At 47.4% G+C, this 21,369-nt stretch overlaps 5 protein-coding genes across 5 annotated transcripts; 2 read left to right on the top strand and 3 right to left on the bottom strand.

Moving 5' to 3' along the window:
• Positions 1-127: 127 nt before the first annotated feature.
• Positions 128-2,575, bottom strand: DFL_008260 (uncharacterized protein; the record flags this gene model as incomplete). The annotated part of the gene is made up of 7 exons (XM_067637971.1): positions 128-295; positions 358-1,101; positions 1,162-1,311; positions 1,369-2,044; positions 2,121-2,269; positions 2,354-2,480; positions 2,553-2,575. 7 exons carry the CDS (start codon positions 2,573-2,575, stop codon positions 128-130), a joined length of 2,037 nt encoding a protein of 678 aa, XP_067485907.1.
• Positions 2,576-3,122: 547 nt separating this feature from the next.
• Positions 3,123-10,868, top strand: DFL_008259 (uncharacterized protein; the record flags this gene model as incomplete). The annotated part of the gene is made up of 14 exons (XM_067637969.1): positions 3,123-3,125; positions 3,182-3,256; positions 3,317-3,445; positions 3,510-3,842; positions 3,906-4,684; positions 4,736-5,419; positions 5,475-5,742; positions 5,793-5,939; positions 5,994-7,550; positions 7,606-8,574; positions 8,629-8,837; positions 9,232-9,372; positions 9,462-9,815; positions 9,950-10,868. The coding sequence occupies 14 exons, from the start codon at positions 3,123-3,125 to the stop codon at positions 10,866-10,868; spliced, it is 6,567 nt and encodes a 2,188-aa protein (XP_067485906.1).
• Positions 10,869-13,630: 2,762 nt separating this feature from the next.
• DFL_008258 (uncharacterized protein) lies at positions 13,631-15,634 on the top strand (the record flags this gene model as incomplete). Its single annotated transcript, XM_067637968.1, has 4 exons — positions 13,631-13,639; positions 13,704-13,793; positions 13,878-14,564; positions 14,624-15,634. The coding sequence occupies 4 exons, from the start codon at positions 13,631-13,633 to the stop codon at positions 15,632-15,634; spliced, it is 1,797 nt and encodes a 598-aa protein (XP_067485905.1).
• Positions 15,635-16,542: 908 nt separating this feature from the next.
• Positions 16,543-18,636, bottom strand: DFL_008257 (uncharacterized protein; the record flags this gene model as incomplete). The annotated part of the gene is made up of 8 exons (XM_067637967.1): positions 16,543-16,571; positions 16,638-16,715; positions 16,773-17,412; positions 17,475-17,553; positions 17,620-17,997; positions 18,063-18,140; positions 18,204-18,294; positions 18,375-18,636. The coding sequence occupies 8 exons, from the start codon at positions 18,634-18,636 to the stop codon at positions 16,543-16,545; spliced, it is 1,635 nt and encodes a 544-aa protein (XP_067485904.1).
• A 335-nt stretch (positions 18,637-18,971) lies between these two features.
• On the bottom strand, positions 18,972-20,154 carry DFL_008256 (uncharacterized protein; the record flags this gene model as incomplete). Its single annotated transcript, XM_067637966.1, has 3 exons — positions 18,972-19,212; positions 19,275-19,969; positions 20,038-20,154. The coding sequence occupies 3 exons, from the start codon at positions 20,152-20,154 to the stop codon at positions 18,972-18,974; spliced, it is 1,053 nt and encodes a 350-aa protein (XP_067485903.1).
• Between the last annotated feature and the right edge of the window lie 1,215 nt (positions 20,155-21,369).

Raw genomic sequence — 21,369 nt, 5'->3', positions numbered from 1 at the left:
ATTACCGTCCCGGTCAATATAATATACGGGGCTCTATCCGACCCTCCCCGCCCTAAATCCCAACTTCTCAAAAGTAGAATATATGTCGGGTCGGCCTTTACTCGCTGAAAAGCAATAAAATCACTATTTACATCTCACTGCCGCTGCTTCGGAACGCAACGCAGATTTCAGAATAATGGTGGGTTAGGTCCAGAGCCGACTGTGGGAGGTTCGTCGACTGTACTACACTTCTAAATTTGATGGCTCCCTCTTCCGCGATTAATTTTCGGACGGAATTAAGAAGGTTTGGTGAGAACTAAATGTAGAGCATACGTTAGCAATTTGTGTATTATTGCTATTGAATCGAAAAGGCCTTACCTCAGAGTACCATCTGTAGTTCCATGCTGTCAACCTGATGATGCTGTTCATGGCCCCTCTGACATCTCGCGCCTTCTCTTGGGCGGCCAGTAGTCCTCTAAAGGCCTTGCTTGAGAATCTTATATTCAGGCAATTCCGGTATGCCTCGATGGCTTCATCGACATGATGTAATCGCTCTGCGAGCTCCCCGTGAATCTCCCAATCACTTGCGCTCTTTTCTACCGGCAGGTTCTTCATCTTTTGCTTCTGGATTTCGCCACGCCATATCGTGTATATCCGGAGATCTTCATACAAAACCATGAAAAGGTTATCCAACCACCGTTCGCAGAGACGCTTGTTCTGGAATTGAGTATAGTTTTTACTATCATCTTCCGAGCCATCCTCGTCGTTGTCAGTTTCCTTTGACTGCTCCGGCTTCTCTATTACCGTATCCGCATTGGATTCTGATATCGATATCGTAGCAATGCCTTCTGTAGCCTCGTTTTCGTCATTGGGCTTCTCCGCCGATCCATTTGGTTTTTCGGGCTCTTCCGGTTTCCGTTCGGCCTCTGAACTATTCCCTCGAAGCGCCGTTGTGCTGGCATTTGTAACTGTACTAGCGTTCTTCTCATGTCGGTATTCTTCTTCCATGACGAAGACGTTTGATCGACATTTCAGAAGAGTATCCCAGCCGACTTGGGCTACTATTTCAGTTAACAACCTATATGCTGTAGCAAAGGTACCTTTCAGGGACGCAGCAGGCAGCTGACACATAAAATTAGCCCTGCCGTTTGTCTGAAATCAGGAAGCATAATTGTTACTTACTGGATCCTGCTTAACGTCATACTCATCAAGCGACTCATCTATCATCGACTCTGGGAGTATTGGGAGGTGCATTTTAGCAGGTTGAGGCATTCTTGGGAAATCTCGTTCTTGATATGTAAACATCGGACACGAGTTTAATGTTAATAACGCCTACTCTACCTGTCAGTATCTAATCCGAATGGCACCTTGTCTCCAAATCTCACATACCATTTCATACTGTTCAAGGGCAATATAGATCTCCGCCAGCTTAGCCCATGTTGTGAATTCGCTAGGAGCGGAATTAACGGCTCTCTTTGCGCATTCAAGAGCCAAATCACTCCTTCCTTTGCTCTGACAGAAGTCTGCTTGAACACCAAGCAAAGCATGATCCATTGGCAATACCTTTATTGTTTCGTAGAGGAGCTGCACTGCCTTGACCTCTTCATCTGCATTTATTAACACCTTGGCGAGAAGCGAAGCGACCTCTGGGTACTTAATCCGTAGTTTCTCAAACAGGTTTACACCGCTTGCAAACCGGCCAGTTGTCTGAATGTATTTCAGGACCCCGGTAGTCAGATGGTTAGATACAAGGTTAGGAACCTGGACTTCCGGGTCTGAACCCAACTGCCAACCTTTCGCAAATAATCTTTCCGCTGCATCAAGGAACCTGTGTTCGCTCTCAGTTGAAATAATGGGGTTGAAGCGACGACATCCGACGATCCGCGTTTGCACGCTGTCCTCGGCATAGGCGTAAGCTCGCAGAACGGAGCAAAGGTATGTTTCCAACCATAGCGGTTCTGTCGCCACCCGTCTTTCGCCACGGTCATCTATTGCGTAGGCGTCTACACTTCCTGGGAAGCTGACTTCGACACGCATATCGACTCGAGAGAAGGCATTATAGCAGCTAACGAGCCAAAACAATGTCAGAACGTGTAAATGTATGCATCACCCTTCAACTAAATCATATGAGTGCCCTTTACCAATAGGTTCCTGCTTGAATCTTCCATGACTGCGGTTTTCCAAACCATATCTGGTTCTCACCAATCGAGTAGGTGAGCGTATTGATGTAGGCAGCGAGAGAAGCTGAGGATGAAGCGTCTATTCCTGTGACATGATGATATGTTCCAATCTAATAGTCGTATAACTCAGAATTGTAAGATAATGATACTCCGTCTGAGTTATGGTGTAGCTCCAATCGCTGGAAAAGTAGTACCTCTTTGTGGGTTCCCTTTGGTTGAACCTTAATTAGGTGAACGAGATCAGGAGGTCCCAATTGGCGCAGGGTAAGCAAGGACTCGGTTCGCGCCTCTAGGGACTCCTGTAAGTCGACTTCGACCAGCCTAGAGACGATATGCTGTTAGTATTGCTGAATACCCTCCCGGAAATCGCAATAGCGGACAGAGGTGTCTTACTCTGGCACCGCGGGCTGAACCATGATCGTGGAAATTTGGTGGTACGAAGTCGAAGTATTCGCGAAAAAGTGGGTAGAGTAGCTTTTGAGCAAGTTAGTAGGTAACTGTCGGCTGGAGTGATGCCGGTGATGAGGATGCTGACGAGGAAGATGGTGATAGTTGACAGGATTGACAGCTGTGGGGGACTTGCTGGCTGAACGACTCCGGGCGGTCAGATTAAGCCACAGAGCTGGGCATCACCACGGGCACCCCCAGGTAAACTAATTTCAGGTACCCCTGCTCCCCGGGACTGGACATGTGATATCTAGGCCCCGGGGCTTCCGGGGACACCACCTCAAACGCGTCTCCCGCTTCAGAGCCTATTCCAAGCGATCCTGTATCCAGCTGGGGCTTGCACCCAACAGCTTCCAGCGCCCGCCAGATACTATCACAAGCCCAGATCCCATCGCTCCTGTATCTTGGTCCTTCATCAATTTGAAATGTTTCTTATTTATATATATTCCGTATTGCCATCATTACCATCACCGTAATCTATCTCATCATCACCATCTATAGGGCAATCCGTTCACCATGGTATGATCAATTCCGCCTCATTTCCGGGACCAAATGCTAACAGCGTGCCACGATAGGCATCCTGGACGGCCCTTAATATACTCGAGGATTCGGAGGACGAAGAAGTTGCTGATAATACACAAGAAATCCAAGTTCGACCTCCCCATAACCATAACTAGGAAGCCGCGCATGCCAACTGACGGACGAACTAGATCGAAGAGGCCCTTAAGTTACACCAGAAGGCATTGAAACTTCACAGCGAGAAGGAATGGAAGGCAGCTGGCGAAACTTTCGAGGAACTATTCCGTTCCGAGATCTTCCAGCAGGATCAGACGGAGGATGTGGGTACCCGGCTTACCGTCGGACACAATCATTCAAAGGATGTTAATTTTTGCTGAAAATTAGGCACTACGGTTACGAAATATCTTGTACCTGGCATATCGGGGGTATGCGGAGTTCAAGCTGGATCTTATGAAGGCAAGGGTAAACGAATACTCTGACGAAGAAGCAAATAAGATCATTGCACAGGCGCTGGAATGGTTCGGAGAAGCTCTGGCGAGAGATGCAGACGACGGCTCACTTTGGCGCAAGACTGCTAAGCTTGCTAAGCGGCTAAAGTCGTCACGGTTAACTCGATTCGCGCTGGAGGCTGTTGTTTCTAGAGGTCTGGACTCGGTCCTAAGTCAGTCCACACCGCTGAATCCAGAAGAACTTTACGCAACCTTTCTTCTGAGAGATGTATGCCCAGATATAATATCGCTACGTCGTATGTTTCATTTTAGTGCTAATGGAGAAGCCTAGACACTCAAGGAAACATCCGACGATGTCGGCCTGCAGTCAAAAGTCATCGAAAGGGTTGGGAATAAAGCGTTGAATCCAAAATATCAGGTCTATCTAGAGGTCTACCCATGGCTCAAGCCTTCTTCCCAAATCGCCATCTCCACAGATCCTGAAGGACAATATGATGTCCTCACTGTTTCGAAAAAGAATTGGACCGCTGTTGGTGTTGCAATACTCGACCGCTTGCAGGATGGAGACGCAGTGGCCGACCGCGCCGTGGTTATACAGCTAGAGGGAGAGCCTTTGGAGCTTGAGATACCTGCCCCCACTCCAGTAACAGAAACAGCAATAAAATTATCACCTGATGGCGACGTCCCTATGGTAGACGACCAGGAAATCGAACGCCCTATCGCCGCTCGGAGGAGAAGCACTTCTACAAATGCCAAGAGGAAAGGCTCTGCAGTCCCAGTCGACGCTGAAGGGAGTACAAGGGCCAGCAAGAGAGTCAGAAACCGCGAGTCTAACGCAGCCGCAGCCGCAGCCGCGGCTGTCACGGAAATATCTCCTCGAGAATCAGTAGTGCTTGAAGATAGGCTCTTTAAAACAGCAAACGAATTGTTTGCTGATCTGGCCATATCTTTGGGACCATCCTCTTTGCTGAAGCCTGATCTTAAGAAAGAGGACGATGAGGATAACGGCTTTTCGGTTAGCGACATCTTTATCAAAGACTTCAAAAGCACACTGGTAGAATGGGATGACGAGAAGGGCAATGTTGCCCTTTATGGCGAAGGGATCAAAAAGTATGAGCCCCGTATTGTTAAGATGTGCGAACTCACGCTAACTTTATTTAGGCCTGATGAGGAGATCTTAAGTTTACAAAGTTTTACGCAAGCTGCTCCGAGCGCAACCCAATCACAGAGACCATCGTTGCCCGCAGATGATGGCCTTAGGCGATGGATTCAGAAGACGAATAGCCAGAGACTCCAAATCCCCGAACTTTGCGTTTCTTTCATTCGTGCTTTACTATCTTCCAGTAATGGCGGGACGGCAAAGTACTCTGCTTATTCGTGGTCTGAAACATTGAAAGAAGTGGTTCGCACCCTCGCCGAGTCCCGGAATGAAGATTTTGAACGTTACTTTCAGCAACTTCGAGACGACTTAAGCGAAAGGAATGCTCCAGAGGACTTTATTAATGGGGAAGTTGAAGTCGCTCAATCATTGTTTGAGCTATCGTTAGATAACCTCTCGTCTAGCGAGCGAGATAGAAACTCGACCGAACTTTCAACAAATGATGCATCCCCGCTAAAGTTGAAGGCCGTCCGGTGGGGAACATTAGTAGGAGATCTCATGAGGTTCCGATCCCGAGATGAAGATAGCAACATCAACTTGGATTCTCTAACTCTGCGATATCTATGGGCAAATGCTGTCCTTGTTCCCTTCACAAACCCATCTCGGGATTTCCTGCTGGAATGCTATGATGATTTGAAGGAAACCCTAGCACGGCTAGGTAATCCGACAATTGAGCTTCCAAATAGGTAAGTTAGCCACGCTCCTATACCGTGCTTGATCCTATCTAATCCTATTATTCAGCGCTTCTATCCCGGAAATATCAGTCGCTCGGGCTGATAGAGAAATATCTAAAGCGAAAACCATGGATTTCTTCGCGAATATATTCTCATCCGCAGTTCAAAGTACGGACCCCTTCGAAGTGATCGAAGATCTCGAGATCATCCTCGAGCCAAAAATCGAGGAATATGACATCGACGAAGATGGAATTAAGAACATCCAAGAAATGACAAAAGTCCTTGAGACCTCGAGCGTGCAAGTGAAAGTTTCTCTCTGGCAGAAGCTACGAGATGTAAGTCACCATATTAGCTAGTTTCCAACGCTACTTCTAACCTTCTTTAGGCCTACAACCGCCTCGGAGACTATGCTAATGTTCTGAGATGCCGTATTGCTTGCATGAATATCATTATCAAAGAATTAATGGACCCGGCCTATTCTGAGAAATCTGTTGAGAATAGGACATTTATTTTACTGCGAGCTATTTTCTGGGTAGGTCCTTTTAGTCTCCTTGCGGCCCAAGTTGTATAATACTGATTATCATAGCTCAATGAAACGTTACCTGGTATGGCGGAACAAATCATCGGAGACCCTCGAAAGCTGTCAAATCTCAGCCCAGAGCTCCAAAATATGGCATACTCCATCATACCCCAAGTCCTTCGACTATTGCATGTCTACGTTTTCTTCGAAGATGCTGTCGTCTCAAGCGAAATCACGAAACCCACTCTCCATTCATATAGAATGTTAACAACAACAATGAATAAACTCCTGGTCCATTGCTGGTCGATGATGTACCTCATGTACCGAGGGAAAGTCGAGACTTCGTCGGAAGACGACTCGGTCCAACTTTGGCAAGAAAAGTGTATCCGACTTGCCTCGGCGATACACACGGAAATTGGGATTCGTAATTTGTGCAAGTTGCATAGTCGCGTCTTTCTCAAAATTGCTCTCAAAGACATTCTCGACTTCGAAATCCAAGGTTCAGAGCCAGATCTTGTCCAGTGCCTGAAGTGTGTCTACAACTTTGATGTTGCCCTTGACCTTTATGATGTAGCAGACCACAAATGCGACCCGTTGAAACTGGATCGCGATACCGCTCTCAAGGTTTTCCCTTTCGTTATGACTCTCGCCGAAAGGAAGAAGTCTGCGCAAGTTGGGCTCAAGGGTGCTATGAAGGAGGTGATGCAGACATTGGTTGATGTCATTGGCACACCCTCCGATCGGGACAAGGATGTCACATATAACACCAAGATGCTAGACGAGTATATCGGCTCTCCGATAAACCCTCTTTCCTTTTATGCCTCATTCAGAGGCGGGAGTACCCCGAATTTCGTTTCAATTCGATCTGACTACGCAAAGGTTGCTGAGAAGGGCTTCTTCTTCGAATATGGCATGTCACTGTTCCTCCGGTACAAATTCGCGAAGAAAGCCCAAAACCAAGATGTTGATGATGTTGACGATGTGGTTAAATATCTTCGGTATAACCTCGTCTGTGGGAATTTCCAGAGATGGGAGCCATGGTACCGTCTCGGGCAATCATACGAATTTCAATTCGAGGATGACGTCACTTACGGAGCCGAGAAGATCAATGCGAAGAGAGATGAACTGGCTATCCTTGAGCGAAAAATATTGCATTGCTATGCGATGGCACTTGGTCTTATCTCCGACGAAGAGGATGACTCGGAGGAAGATGCAGCTAACAGATGTCAATTATACATCGATTTCGCGATGCAGATATACTCTGCCGTCCGACCGCCTCTCGAACGCGAGGCCTTCTTAGTAGACGGCTATGAACGGTACTGCAGTGGCGCAGAGGGCGTGTTTATGCAACGAATACACGGCGACGTCTCACTCGAAAGCGCCCTGAAATTTGCCATCATGCTTTTCAAGCGAGCCATCAAGGAGGGCTCTACCGACTGGAAAAACTACTACATGATCGCTAAGTGTTATGGGAAACTTGAAGCAGAGCCACAGGTCATTCTTTCATATCTTTCGGACGCTGTCAACCAAACACCTATTCGCGACAGAGGTGAACAAGTTCTTGAACCTTACTATAAGCTCGTTGCAACTGTCTACAAATATGCCAAATCTGGCGAGATCGCGGTATGTCCTCCTACCTGATATCATTAACTCTTTAATATATTAAGAAGATGAGTAGATTCAAGAAGCCTACGAGCAGCTCAACGCGAGCCCATGGCTCCAGAAGAACCTGAAGGATCTTGCTCAAGACCCGGTCTCTTTCACAACTTTTGCCAGGGGCATACACGACCTTCTTAACAAAATCCGTAATCTAGATAAGCAAAAATGGCATCACCGTATGACGTATCGAATGGCAAGAATTATGTACGACGACATTGAGGACCACGACAAGGCACATAAAGAGATATCGGCGTTCTTCTCCCACAAGAATCAGCTCTACACAATCTGGAAGCCTGAGAACGAACGCCCCGGACGGCATTACGTTTATGTCCATCAATACCTGTTATTCTGGACCCAGATACTCGGAGAGATCAATGATAAGCCGACGTTGGAAGCGCTCGTAAAGAAACTCAAGAAGGCCGGCTCTACTGGCGGGTGTTGGAAACAGCCGGAAGTCTGGGACAAAGTTGTTCTCACATACGCCAAAACCCTGCGCCAGGTCAATGACATTGGTGAAAATTTGGAGACAACGGTGTATGAAAACGTTACGTACGATGAATTTAACACCTATTCTCAAAAGATGGAAGAGCATTATGAGAAACCGGAAAACCAAAAGGGCAAGATGTTTGAAATTCTTAAGGATACTTACGACCTTAAGAAGCTGAATACGGGGCAAACGAAGACGGCTATTATTGACGACTTACTTACCGACACATATTCTCTGCTGTATCAAGAAGTAGTCCCGGACCTGATCGCTAAGCTTTCTGGGTCGACTAATACTGCAAGTCCAAAGCTTGGGGTCAGCACGAACCCGATGTCGTTGCATAATCTTGTCGATGGGGGTGAGAGCTCTGCTGCACCGGTGAATACTTCCGTTGTATTAGCAGCTGCCCACGGCAAGATCGATGATTATCTGGGGAGGAAAATGACGAAAGTTTTGAGGAAAGATGTACTGCAGAAGGTCAATTCGATGTTTAGGATTATTTGGGTAAGTACGTTGGATTCTGAGAGGGGAGTGCAATGCTAATATCTACGAAAACAGAACACGCAGAACACACAAAATGCGGCGAAGTTGATCATGGCTGGTAAGGACACCAAAGAAGTGGCGTCGAAGGAAGATCTAAATAAAGGAGGCGATGTTGAGATGAAGGACAGTCCTATGAGGGAGAAGTACCCCGAAGATCCGGCTAGTCCAAACAGTGAAGATGCTGACGATGAAGGAGCGGATAATTCCGACGCCAATATCACCATGTGAGCTGCTGACATTATCCTTTCGTGGCGGAATAATCTTAGATGTATCCCCACGTTGTATTCTATTCTATTGTATCAATTGAATTGTCCGTTTCCACGCAAGCTCTAAGAGGCCTTCGGTGGTTTTGAACCAATGGCGATTGTTGCATTTTACTCTCCGTTCCACCTTACATAACTACCGAATACTGGTCAATGTGCCCAGAGTTCGCCCAGACCGATTTCAACTATGGAAATCCAACAAGTTTTCCCCATCCAGAGTAATGATGGCTGACGGGAAATTTGTCAGCGCGAGAGGGTATATAAACCCAGCATCTCCATAACCGTATCGTATCCATGTGAAACCTGTGAACTCTAGGATCAATATTTCCTTTCAATCCAATATCATGATCTACAGCGTTGCTGGTGTATTGGGCGTCCTCCTCGGGCTAGATTTATGGTTCAGACGAGCTTATGATCCCAAGGAGCCCCCAATTCTCGCTCCCAGAATCCCACTTATTAGATATCTCATCGGTTTCGCCAAGCATGCTACCGGATGGTCGGGTATATATATTAAATTCCCATTCGGTCGATCTAAGGATGCAAGACGAAAAGCGGTGGAATTAACATTTTGTATTTTGAAAAAAGCGTCGGCCGCTCCGAAGAAATCTTCGCCATCAACTTCTTCAATTTTCGCATCTATATTATAAACTCTCGTCATCTTATTCCCTCTGTTCAAAGGAATAAATCGCTATCCTTCGCCCCTTTTCAAAAACAATTCTCGGACGCATTAACCTGTCCGTCGAAGCATACGCTCGACCTATTCGATACGGATCACATTCATGAAATCACAAGGATTCAGCTTGCGGCATGGACACCCGGGAAAGATCTCGATCGTCAAAATGTTCGAGGGGCAGATACCCTGATGTTCGAGATGGAGAAATTGTCGGAACGGATCTCAATGCAGGGAGGTGCGGTAACGGATTTCTTCGAGTGGACGAGGTATGATTGCGGCCACAAATGGGATATATGGAAGTGCGAATCCGATGAGAGACCCTGAGATTTGGGACGCTTTCTCGTAATTATTTTCGATATAGCCATATTTTCTAGGAAACTATACAGCTAATATAATACAGAGGGTGGTATCCGAATATGATGAAACATCTTTCCGGATACCCCAGCTTCTTGTTGAAAGAGTCGGCCAAGGCACGGGATAAGTTTCCCGGTTCGTTCAGCCGGTATCTTCAAAACGATCACTCGGATGCCGGAGAGGTTGTTTTTGCAAGAGAGCGATTATTCACCAGGGATCAAGTACCGGTTCAAGACATGGCCAGCTCACAGGCGCTGTTCACCGTAGGACTTATCGGGAACTTGAGTCCGACGGTCTTCTGGACAGTCTGGGATATCTTCTCTAGACCACAGCTGCTCGTTGAGATTCGTGAAGAATTAGAGCGAGTCGCTGTTACCGGGTATGATGGCGAGAAAGGGCCAACCTTCGAATTAGATCTCGAAGCTCTCAAGTCCCGTTGTCCGCTACTGTTATCCGCCCACGAAGAAACTCAACAAACAAGATTTAGACATGCAAACGTCCGCCAGGCAGTATTTGACGGAAGACACTGGTTGAAAAAGGGAAGCATGTTAATAATACCAAATAAGATGATACACAACCATCCTGAGATATGGAGTGCAAACGCAAAGGAGTATGACCCGAGGAGGTTTACATCCGAGAAAGGTCTACCGATTGGAAGGTCCGTATTGTCAACGTCGTACGCATTTTTGGCGTGGGGTACGGCGCCGACGTTGTGTCCTGCTAGACAGTTCGCAGCGACGCAGATACTACTTTTCGCGGCGTTGATGGTGCTAAGGTTCGAGGTTGACCCGGTCTATAGCGAGGGTCAATGGAAGGAGCCGAAGCTGTTGACTGGAGCATTAGCCGTTATCGAACCTCCAGAAGAAAAAATGGATGTAAGGATTCGGAATAGGAGGGGCGTAGAGGGGTCGTGGAGATTGAAGATGGGCGAATCGAAAACTAGAGTTCCTCTTGCATCCGGTTGAACTCGCGAAGCGGGATACACGGCTTTGTAGGTGTACATACATGCACACGTTCGTCATATAGCCGCCGCCTCAAAGCGTTTAAAAATTTACGAAAGGGCGGTTTCGAATGATTATTAGATACACCTTGATAAGACGACGTATTTTTGCAAGCATTGGTATTATATTAATAGCGCTACTAAATATCTCCGTTCTCGAGTGGAAATAAGCGTGGATATATATGTATAAGATCGTACCTACGCTAGTCGTCGTCCTAGTGGTTTTTTAACATCGTAGCACTCGGTAAGACAAGGGGCGACCTGCATGGCGGGGTACAACCTGCAGCAGGATGGCTATACACATCCCGTTATCGATACCGAATATACCATAAGTAGCAGGAAAAAATAGTGACGATACTTCGAGTCACCGGAGTTCCTACTATTAATAGCTGCCGTGCCGGCGCTTAAATCCTCTCGACTTTCTGGATCCGATATTTTGAACGTCGAATCGAAGATGTTAGTTCGCCTCCGGTAGACATTTTGAAGCTTGGTCTGTGTTGAAAAGTCCAAAAACGTGGGAACCCTGTAAGAGTGGCTGTGATTGGGCAAAAGCGAGCCTCAGTCTATCGATATGGCGGGGTGACTGGGATGCGATGGCTTTTTGAGCCGTCAGCCCAAGGACAAGCCATTCAGGGTTTGAGGATGATCGTGAGAGTTTTCTAGAAGGTATTTGAACAGGGTTAGTGGGATTCCAACCGCCCAGGCTAGCGATGTATTTAGCTGGGAGGTCGGAGGGGTCAAACGAAGACACGGCTGGAGGATGAAAGGGGTGTGAATCCGAAGATCGGGCATGTCAGGAAGTGGACAAGCAGCAAAGGCATGGATCGGTAGGATTCCTGGTCGATAATAACAAATTCCATCCCAGCAGATTTTTGCATTGCTGGTCGATTTTAGTACAGATGTTGTTGCATTGTATTCCGACGAGGGTATTTTTTAACATCAGGCAGAAGACAGACAGTCGTTTTCTTTTGGGACACAAGAGGACACAAAAGCGTCGGGGTGAGACCGGTTGGAAGTATGTCTGTACCCACGTTATGTAAGTATTTATGTATCCATGTCCAGACGAGTATTCTGTGCTGTGGATGTCCGTCAGATAGAGGATTTAGGAGGTTCGAATTCAAAGGCCACTTTTTTTTTTTTTCCTTGTTTCCCCACCTTCCCAAACCGATGCATAGCGGTGAGAAAGACTTTGATTGGAGAGATTGAAGGTGGCCACGAAATGATCTCAATAAGCGATTGTATTGCGGGACCGTGTGGTAGCGCAAAGTTGAGCAGCAGGAAGTTTTTTTTTTGAAGTTTTGATCCTGAGAAGGAGGACATGATGGCTCTTTGCATTTGGCATGATACTATATATTGTACCGGCATGCATATGAATGACCGAATGAATGCTTACTACCACTTAGTACACCTGGGATGACAATTAGCATACCGTGACATACCTGATTCGATTGGATTGGATTAGATTCGCTCGATACCTTAGCCTGCCTCCCTGCCCGCCTCCCTTCCCTGCATGTCAGTCGGTCGAGCGAGTGACTGGAATGTGGTTGTATGTTCGTTTGACAGGAAAAATTAAAAATAAGATTAAACCTGCCGCAGGGTTTCCAACGTGCAGGACATCCGTGCAATCAAAACATATTATCGAAGCATGAAGTAAAGTAATAAATAAAATAAATCGAATAAAATAAGATAAAAAATACTTCCTGAGCCTGCTTCCCGTTCAAGTTTTCTGTTGTTATTTCTCTTCTTCTGGCTAACGATAACCAAGCGGTCGTGGGATACATCTGAATGTACCCGTCTTCATCTGCGACGACAACTGACGATAATAGAATACGCTGACGATACAATAATATACCGACATCATAAATCCAGTCGACTGGTCGCAATCGCAGCTTTCCGTTCGACCTTGATCTCAGCTCAGTTTCACCCGAACGGCCTCTCGCTGGAGATTGATTGATCGGATTCCGGGCATTCGAGCTGGATGTGAGTCTGTCTTGTCCCGTCCAGCCCAGTACGGTACGGCAGTCAGCCCTTTCGATTCCCACTCACTCACAGCCGACAAACTGGTCATCTCCTCCACTCCACTCCACTCCACTTCCAGAACATCCCACCACGAGGACAAGGACAAGACGAACGAACAGGGTCCCCAAAAGCGAAAGTCTCACTCTGACAGACCGGCCGAACTCTGTCTAGTTTTTCCCTCCACCGACGTCGACGAACCTCGTCTAGACGACATCCTCACGCTGTTCCCGTTTCAAGACTCTCGACCAACGGAGGCTTTTGACCGCCATCTGAAACGCTATCGAACCTGGGGCACAAGAATCTATCCGAAAAACTAGGATCAGGCGGGAAATCGGGTTCAGATTCGTATACGGCGCCATCGAGCGAGCTGCAGGAAGCACAAAAATAAAAATAAAAAAAGGAGGACTCTGTCGCTGTTCTCTGACACGGTCGCTCTCACATTCACATCGTCATCGCTATCGTCTCAGCTGGATCTGTCGATTAAGCTTTTCGTAGGAAGCGGAATAATAGGTAGCAGCGGCGGCGACACCGATTTTAAGCTCGTCAGGATTCATTGTCTTGCGGCGGATAAGATTGAAAGCGAAGGTTCGAAACTCTCAACTCCGCCCAACACCTACCAGAACATCCTCATCAACGCATCGCCATCCCGATTCAAATCCTCTCTTCCCGACCTCGCTGCTCCAAGCCAGCCACTTCATACCGTCCGATATGTTCCAGGTGGGTTATCGCGGCCGAATAATCGTCGCTAGCCATGCATGTTGACGTCGTACTGTCATCCTAGGGACTTCGAAGGTCGCTCAAAAGCGACAAAGGAACCAATGTGCAGCATATCGGCAACTCTCCAAAATCACCGCCTCTAAAGAAGATAAATGTAATACCGACTCTATAATCCTCAAGTCCCTTCTTCGACCGGGCAGGAATCGATAGCTGACTCGCAATACCATCATCATCTTAGGCTTCCTTTGGCACGCAGGTGATCAAGGCGACCCGAGACCACAAACCCGTCAACCCTGGCGAACTCGCATTCTCCAAAGGCGACTTCTTCCACGTTGTTTCTCACGAGGACGACTACTACGAAGTCTACAACCCCATCACTCACACTCAGGGAATGGTTCCCGTGAGCCACTTCCAACTCATGGGCGGGAACGGGAGGGACAGCCAGGGATCAAATGGCAGCGACAACCGCAAGACCGACGACTCGGGTTATTCGGGGAGTAGCACGCTCAGCGACTCCATGAAGGAACGAACTCACCAACCGCGAAAGAGCATTTCGACGAAACCCGGCGGCCCTCTGTACGGTATCGTTGTATACGACTTCCATGCGGAGCGACAAGACGAATTACAAGCCACTGCCGGTGAGGCAATCATCGTAATAGCCCAGTCGAACTCGGAATGGTTTCTTGCCAAACCAATTGGCCGTTTGGGTGGGCCGGGTCTAATCCCAGTCTCCTTCATAGAGATCAGAGACATGGCAACTGGATTACCCGTCGAGAACCAAGAAGAAGCCATCGCTAAAGCCCAGGTCCCCAAAGTCGAAGAATGGAAGCGCCAGGCCGCAAATTACAAGAATAGTAGCATCTCTCTTGGAAAATTTGAATTCGGAGAACCACAGCCAACATCTCCAGGCCCGGAACCTCCAATGGTAAGTTGTCAATCATCCTTGACGATGAGGTGAAGTTTTGTACTCACAAATTTGCATAGCCGCACCAACAGCCGATTCATGAGGAAGAATATCTCCTTGCTCCTATTTCTGCATCGGTCGATAGTTATGCCTTCGAATCGGGCAGATATTGGTACTTGGTCAGGTGCCAGATGGAGGATGGCCGGATATGGCACCTCTGCCGCTACTACGAAGACTTCTACGACTTCCAGATTGCTTTACTTAAAGCATTTCCTCGTGAAGCCGGCGCTACCGGAGAGCAGAGAACGCTGCCCTACATGCCTGGGCCGGTAGCATATGTTACCGACAGTTTGTCATCCCAGCGAAGGAAGAGCTTAGATGAGTACATCAAGCAGCTGCTTAAGATTATGGCTGCAAATCATGAGATATCCGAGTGCCACCTGGTTCGACAACTATTCGCTCCCCGTCAAGGCGATCTCGATGTTACAGATAGCGTCCGTGGCTCGACATACTCCGGCTCCACATATGTTGCGCAGCAACAGGCACTTGCAATGCAAAACCGAGACTCTCACCTTTCCAATGTCTCGTCCGACTCATCCCCGGCTCCCTCCCGCCAAAGTTCCCGGGTAGACTTGAACACAAACATGCGGGGCAATGGATCTTACCCCTCTATCCTTTCACCCCCACCGGCACAAAGAGCCACCGGCGCACAAGCGATGAGATCACCTGGCACGACAAATGGTCACCCCAGAGATATCCATATGCGCTCAAACTCCGATATGAGGCCCAGCCAGATGGCTCGGGCGGATAGCAACCTTAGCGTGATTACTGCCGTGTCTGGAAACAGCAGTGCTAGTGGGGCCTTTATCAAGATCAAGGTTCACTACCAGGACGATTTGATCGCTATCCGTTTGCCAGCCGATATCCCACTCTCACATCTCCAAGATAAACTGGAGCAGAGGCTGGAGACGAGGCTCAGCTGCATCCAATACCGGGATGAGCAGACAGGCGAATACTACGACATCATGAGCGACCACGATCTCAGCACCGCGATAAAACGAAACCCCAAGCTGGTACTGTCGGTATCGTGATTCTAGTTTGATTTGTTTTTACTTGCTGCTTTCTTTTCTCACCGCACATATTTTTCCCTGAGCATGTACCTCTGATACCTTTTCCGTGTGGTTGTTTTTGCTACCTTCTGGTCCAAAGTTTTCCTTTCTCTTTATACCACTTTTTTTTTCAATGGGGACCTTTCATGGCTGTCGATTTCTTTATTTCTTCTTTTCTTTATCGTGGGGTGCCTAAAAGTTCATGGGTCTTCGCTTTCTTCTTTTTTCTTTAAGCTTCAGACCTTCTTCTTCTCCTTTGGACCAGAATGGGGATCTACCACCGCATCACTTTTCGACAAAGCGACTTCTTATTGTGGGCAGCCAAATACCATACTTCTTCGGATGGCTTCTCTTCATTTTCGGGGTTTGGCCGTATATTTTTATGTTTTTCGGCCAGCACTTCAATGGCGTCTTTCTGGTGTTTCCTTATGCCGATATGTCTTTACTGCCCTCCTCCCAAACCTCGGTGATGTGTTTAATGCTGTTGATGCGAAAAACCCTTCGATGTGTTAATGTTTCCTTGTCTCTTTTTTTATAACCTGGGACGGGCAATGGTCGACCTCTGCGAATTTGTTCATGTAAATTAAATGAATTTTATTTTTCTTATACCAATTCTCTATTTCCTACCCTTTTATTTCACGGATTTCTTTTTGAAGTTTTCCCTTCGTTCGGATTTCACTCACCGACCCAAGTGTGAGGTTGAGGATGGACGAGTTACTATTCTCCAGGTTTCAGGTAGTTTCTTCTCGATATATTACTCCTCATGAAAGATATATGGATGTTCGTTAGCTACTCCCAATTTTCTCTCCAATTACTCTGTTCTGCCAACCCCGGCCGTTAATCTCGCGAGGAGCGTCCGAACAAATACAATTGCTGGTTTCCTTCGTACGCTAGAGACGTCGTTTCAACGGATGTGCCTCTATTGAAATATATAAGCCTCGGTATCATATCAAAGTATACCTTTCCACTAGGGAATAACTCTTACCGGTATTGAAGACCCATTCGTCCAAACTACACAACTCCGGATCTTCGAATATCAAATACAGATACTTCAAAGTCTCAGCTATAATCCTCTCAATGTTAGCACCCGCGCTCTCATGGTGAGTTTGACTACACTTACCACTCCAAAAACTCTCACTGGTATCCCTCAAATTCCCCTCCTTCCTCACACGAGTCACATCGTCCACCTCCGAATACCCCCACTCCGTCTCCGTCGCTTTGACGATAGCTTCAAACGCTTCCCACGCCCACCGTCTATACTTCTCTTCTCCCGTGATCCTCCAGCCGTAAAAGTAACTTTCCACGACTTCGGGTCGTAAATTGTAATTTGTAGCCGTAGCCCATATTCCTGTCTTTTCATACATTTCCCTCTGAGAAAGCGTTACAGGGCCTGGAAAATGCGGTGGCCGTAGATGGGATTCCCGAGGCATCCAGCTCCAACTTTCCGGCCCGATTTTTGATGGCATGGAAGCGTAAGAGTGGTGACAACCTTCGATCAATGCTTCGCCAAAAGAGAACAAAGACGACTGCGAAAGGTACTTGGCGCCTAGCAGGATATTACCACCGATGAAGCACGTCAGGTGACCCATATTATTTTCGTAGCGGTCCTTGGAATAGGAGAGGAGAAAGGTGTGCGGGTTGGTTTGGGATTTTGCGGCGGAGGAGAGATGCTTTTGGGCGGATGTCATGGCTTGGTACCAACGTCTTGCGTAGTTGTTCGTGGAGCTTTTGGGAGCTAGGAGGTGGGCTTTTATGAGGTACTGTGTATTTCGATCATGAGATTTTACGCAACTGCCGTAAGGGGGTAGGGTATATCCAATACCTCGTAGTGACTATCATCCGGTGCTCCTAGCGTTCTTGTCGTTCCAACCGGGAGGCCGGTCCAGATGGATCGTGGACTTCTATACATCGTACCCTTGTCAGCCGTTTGGAACTTCATGATCGCAGCGAATGCTGGGATTTCATACTCCAAAATACCGGGCCACGGCACACCCCTCTTGTTAGATACCAAACAATCCCACGCTTTGGTAGAGTTGTCCAGATATGTTTTATCGCCCGTCAAATGCGACAAGGTCGAATATTCAAGCCAATGGCTACCCGCCCTGGCGAGGTGGACGATAGCATGTTGGTGTCGTCTTCCGTACATATCCATCCCGCGGGCTTCGGTGAAGTTGATCCTAGGCCATATCATGCCGGTGGGTGTATCGAACCCAGGCCCGAGGTTATCCGCGAGAGTCTTTGCTTGTTTTAAGATATTCCGACGGAAAGATGGGCTCGGGGGGGATATTATCCCCGCTTCGAGCAGATCTACCGTTGAAACCAGGGCTCCGAGGTATCTGATCGTTCTGTTTCGAATCGCCCACGTCAGAATTACTTACCAAAATTTAAGAAATTAGATTGGAGGACTGACGTTTCGAACGGGTCAACCAGACCTTCCGCTTTGTTAAAGTCGACACGATTGACTACCCAATCGTACTGATCGGCAAACCTACACTACGGTATCAATATTTAGAGGCTGGATCTTTACGATATTCGAAATCGTGGTACTTACGCATCGGTCAAGCCCATTATCGCAGTTGTAGTCATAGAATCAATTATAGTCGCACCCCATCCGTTTCTACTGTTTCTGTACTTCCCGGAAACTAAGAAGTCAGGCAAAAAAATATTAGTAAAATATACCCGTAACGGACTTCGACATATACAAAGCGAGAGATATAGGTACCGGGTTTGATTTCATCGAATCCCCATGCTTTCTCTTTATAAAGCTTCCACGTGCGCTTCATCACCTCCTTGACGGCTTCTGCCTTTTTTGCATCCCTTGCGTTGATCCCTTTCTCTCTGAACGGGTATTGGATTCGGGTGTCACGAGGGATCGCAAAACCAGATCCCATGGGCCCCGAGCCTGAGGATAAGGCTCGGTGGAATAGATAGAATGCACAAGCCAGCACGAATGCGACAGCCACCCGCGACCGTCGCACCAGCATCTTGGTCAATTCGGGTCGCGTTGGTTGTTGGATTTTTTTGACCGCCGACCTCTGAAGTGCCTCCGTTCAGGCTTCAACCGGGCGGTACAGTTGCTACCTGGTAATGACGACTAAATGGACACACTCATTTCGAAGTCTGATGGCCGATATGTAGAATGCTACGTTTTTAATTGTTATCGTCAGGAGGGAGCAGCTAGCTACGTAACCTGCATTTGAATGCTGGTTGTCGCAACTAACTGGATCTCGATCTCTACCCCTGTGCTAGCATTCTTGGCAGAGTACGAGATTCGCAGATTATGAAATATATACTATCGGTACACCGAATTCTCAATTACTCATGTTAATAAATCCGCTAAAACCAGGAACGCGCAGAACCCAACAGACGCTTGGAACACGTATCGAGCGGAGGAGCTTCTTTCGGCGGCCTGTTTTAGCTGCTTATTGCCTGCCTCCATATTCTGCGCCGTTTGGATGGAGTCGGCCATCAGTTGGTCGATATGATCCGACTGCGCTGCAATATCCATCACTATCCGGTTCTGAAGCTCGGATATCTCTAATAAAGATCTCTCGGCCGACCTGTATTCATCATGTTAGATTGTACTTCACGGGCTATTCGCAACCGGTGTTTTGTTCCCCACCTGATTTGGTCCAGCGTATCCTGGTAGTAATTCATCATGTCTTGATTCTCCTTCGCAAAGATCTGTAGCTGATCCGCCGATAACACCTGCTCGATATCATTACTTTCTTCGTCTGCCAAAGCCGCAGCAGCTTGCGATCTCTTATAGGCCTTTGCCTGCGCTTCCATCTGCGCCGCCTTTGACGCCTGAACAGCAGCACTCCCCATTGCCATCCCAGTTTTATCAAACGCCACATTCTCCAGTATACTCTTATTCTTCTCAACGGCCCTCATAACTCTGGTCTCCTGCTGTTCCCTTTGAATCTCGCTCAGCTTCTCCAGTCTGTTCTTCAAGAGCCACAATACTCCCTCCCTATGCAGCGCCGTCCATTTACTCTTTTCCTCCTCCGCATCCGGTTCACCTCCCCGCCGTAATTCTTGTATCCACTTCCTAAGATTCAGATTCTTCTCCCTCGTCTTCTTTTCCAGCATCACGCGGGTCTTTTCTGCGTTCTCGAGATTGGCGATGACCTGAAGGTATTGTTTTATCATAGTCTTCGCTTCAAAGTCGACTTCGTCGCGCTCCTTGTCGGTGAAGTAGCGGCGGTCTGGTTGTTTGGCTGTTAACGTGGAGGTATGGCGGGGTGGGCGGGCGGTGGAGAGGTACGCTTGACGGACGGACAGGAGGAAGCGGGTGAGGTTCATTATCGAAGAGTTCTATACCAAAACCCCATTAGTACAAACGAACATAACCCCGTAACAGTAGATACGTAGGGTGAATTCACGATAGTGTAAGCTTCCTTGATGAAGCCATCCTCGGGTACATTCCACCTGGGCCCTCGAATGGGCGCCGAACCATGGCTCTCGAGCAGCTTGTCGAAGACGTCGGAAATATTGGCCATCTAGGCTGCGAAGTAGTCCGCTACCGGAGAACCATCTGAGTGTAGAGGAGCAAGTGGATTTTTTTGTCGAAAGGATGGCCGGTTGCCTTGAAGGGTCCGAATGTGGTTCTTCGGCGACAGTTAAAGGTGACGTTGTTAAGTTCGCTTAGTTCCGCACAGGTAATTGCGCGCAACACCACGCGGGCTGGGCCATCTGTGGCTGGCCATGTGATATTGTATTTTAACAGAGCATCAACGACCTTTGGAGGATGCTGGCGGTCGATATTTTACTAAAACCGAGAGATTCGCCGAATATGTCCGGCAGACTATAGGTTGACTTGAAAATGGAGTTCAATCGCACCAAACTTACAAATCGAAGAGATTGAACTCAACCCCGGTATGTCCGGACGAAATCGACAATAAGCCTTAACGGACGATGGATTTGTTATATTCACAGAACTCAAATAAGAATTATTGAATACATAGCCGGCCATGGGTTCTCGCTCGAAGTCAAGGGAGTATCAGGAACTCAAATAAATAAATAAATAATGCAATTCCAGGTCTTACGCGATGGGCACCGATGGATTTAGTCTTATAATGTCAGGATATCATCACATGAGTACCCCAGGGCATTAGGAGTGTCAATATCCAATGCTGTGGCATTATTGTAGGGCATTTCGAACGAGGGAAATGTCATTGAGATCCGCACCTATAACCTCCTTTCTATGTAGCAAGACAAACAAAGAGCTTGAATCCATGCACGCATCAACTGGGTTATATCACCTAGTATTCTTTCAATCCTAGCTTTCAATCCCGGGTTTGTCATGTTCCTTCTAAAAACTGGGCAATCCAGACGCTGGAATAATATGTCAGAAATTCAAACCATTTTATACACCCTATAAATATGAACGATCGGACCACTGGTGAACGCTCAATCTAGTTAGTTTCCGATTGTTGTCAAAGAGACGTCTAAATCTTCCCAATAGACGAAAACTCGGTAAGTTTTCACCCTCCGGATGAAATATAACCAAGAAATCCTGAAATGCACATGTCGAATTCTAGCCAGAGCATAGACCCGTTGTAATTTCGGTGTTGCCTCGTGGAAGCCTAACGACATCACAACGCAAATCTCGTTTGCAAAATACAACGTCACGGCGGATGCGAAAAAACAAGTTCCTAGTGTGCTTGTCGAGATTAATTTCCCGTAGACCAATTCTTTTCCCTTTATAGTTCTCT

This window comes from Arthrobotrys flagrans, assembly GCF_004000055.1.
Source record: "Arthrobotrys flagrans strain CBS H-5679 chromosome Unknown unitig_1, whole genome shotgun sequence".
NCBI lineage: Eukaryota > Fungi > Ascomycota > Orbiliomycetes > Orbiliales > Orbiliaceae > Arthrobotrys > Arthrobotrys flagrans.
The sequence above is the reverse complement of the archived record's forward strand: the minus strand, read 5'-3'. Positions and strand labels throughout refer to the sequence as shown.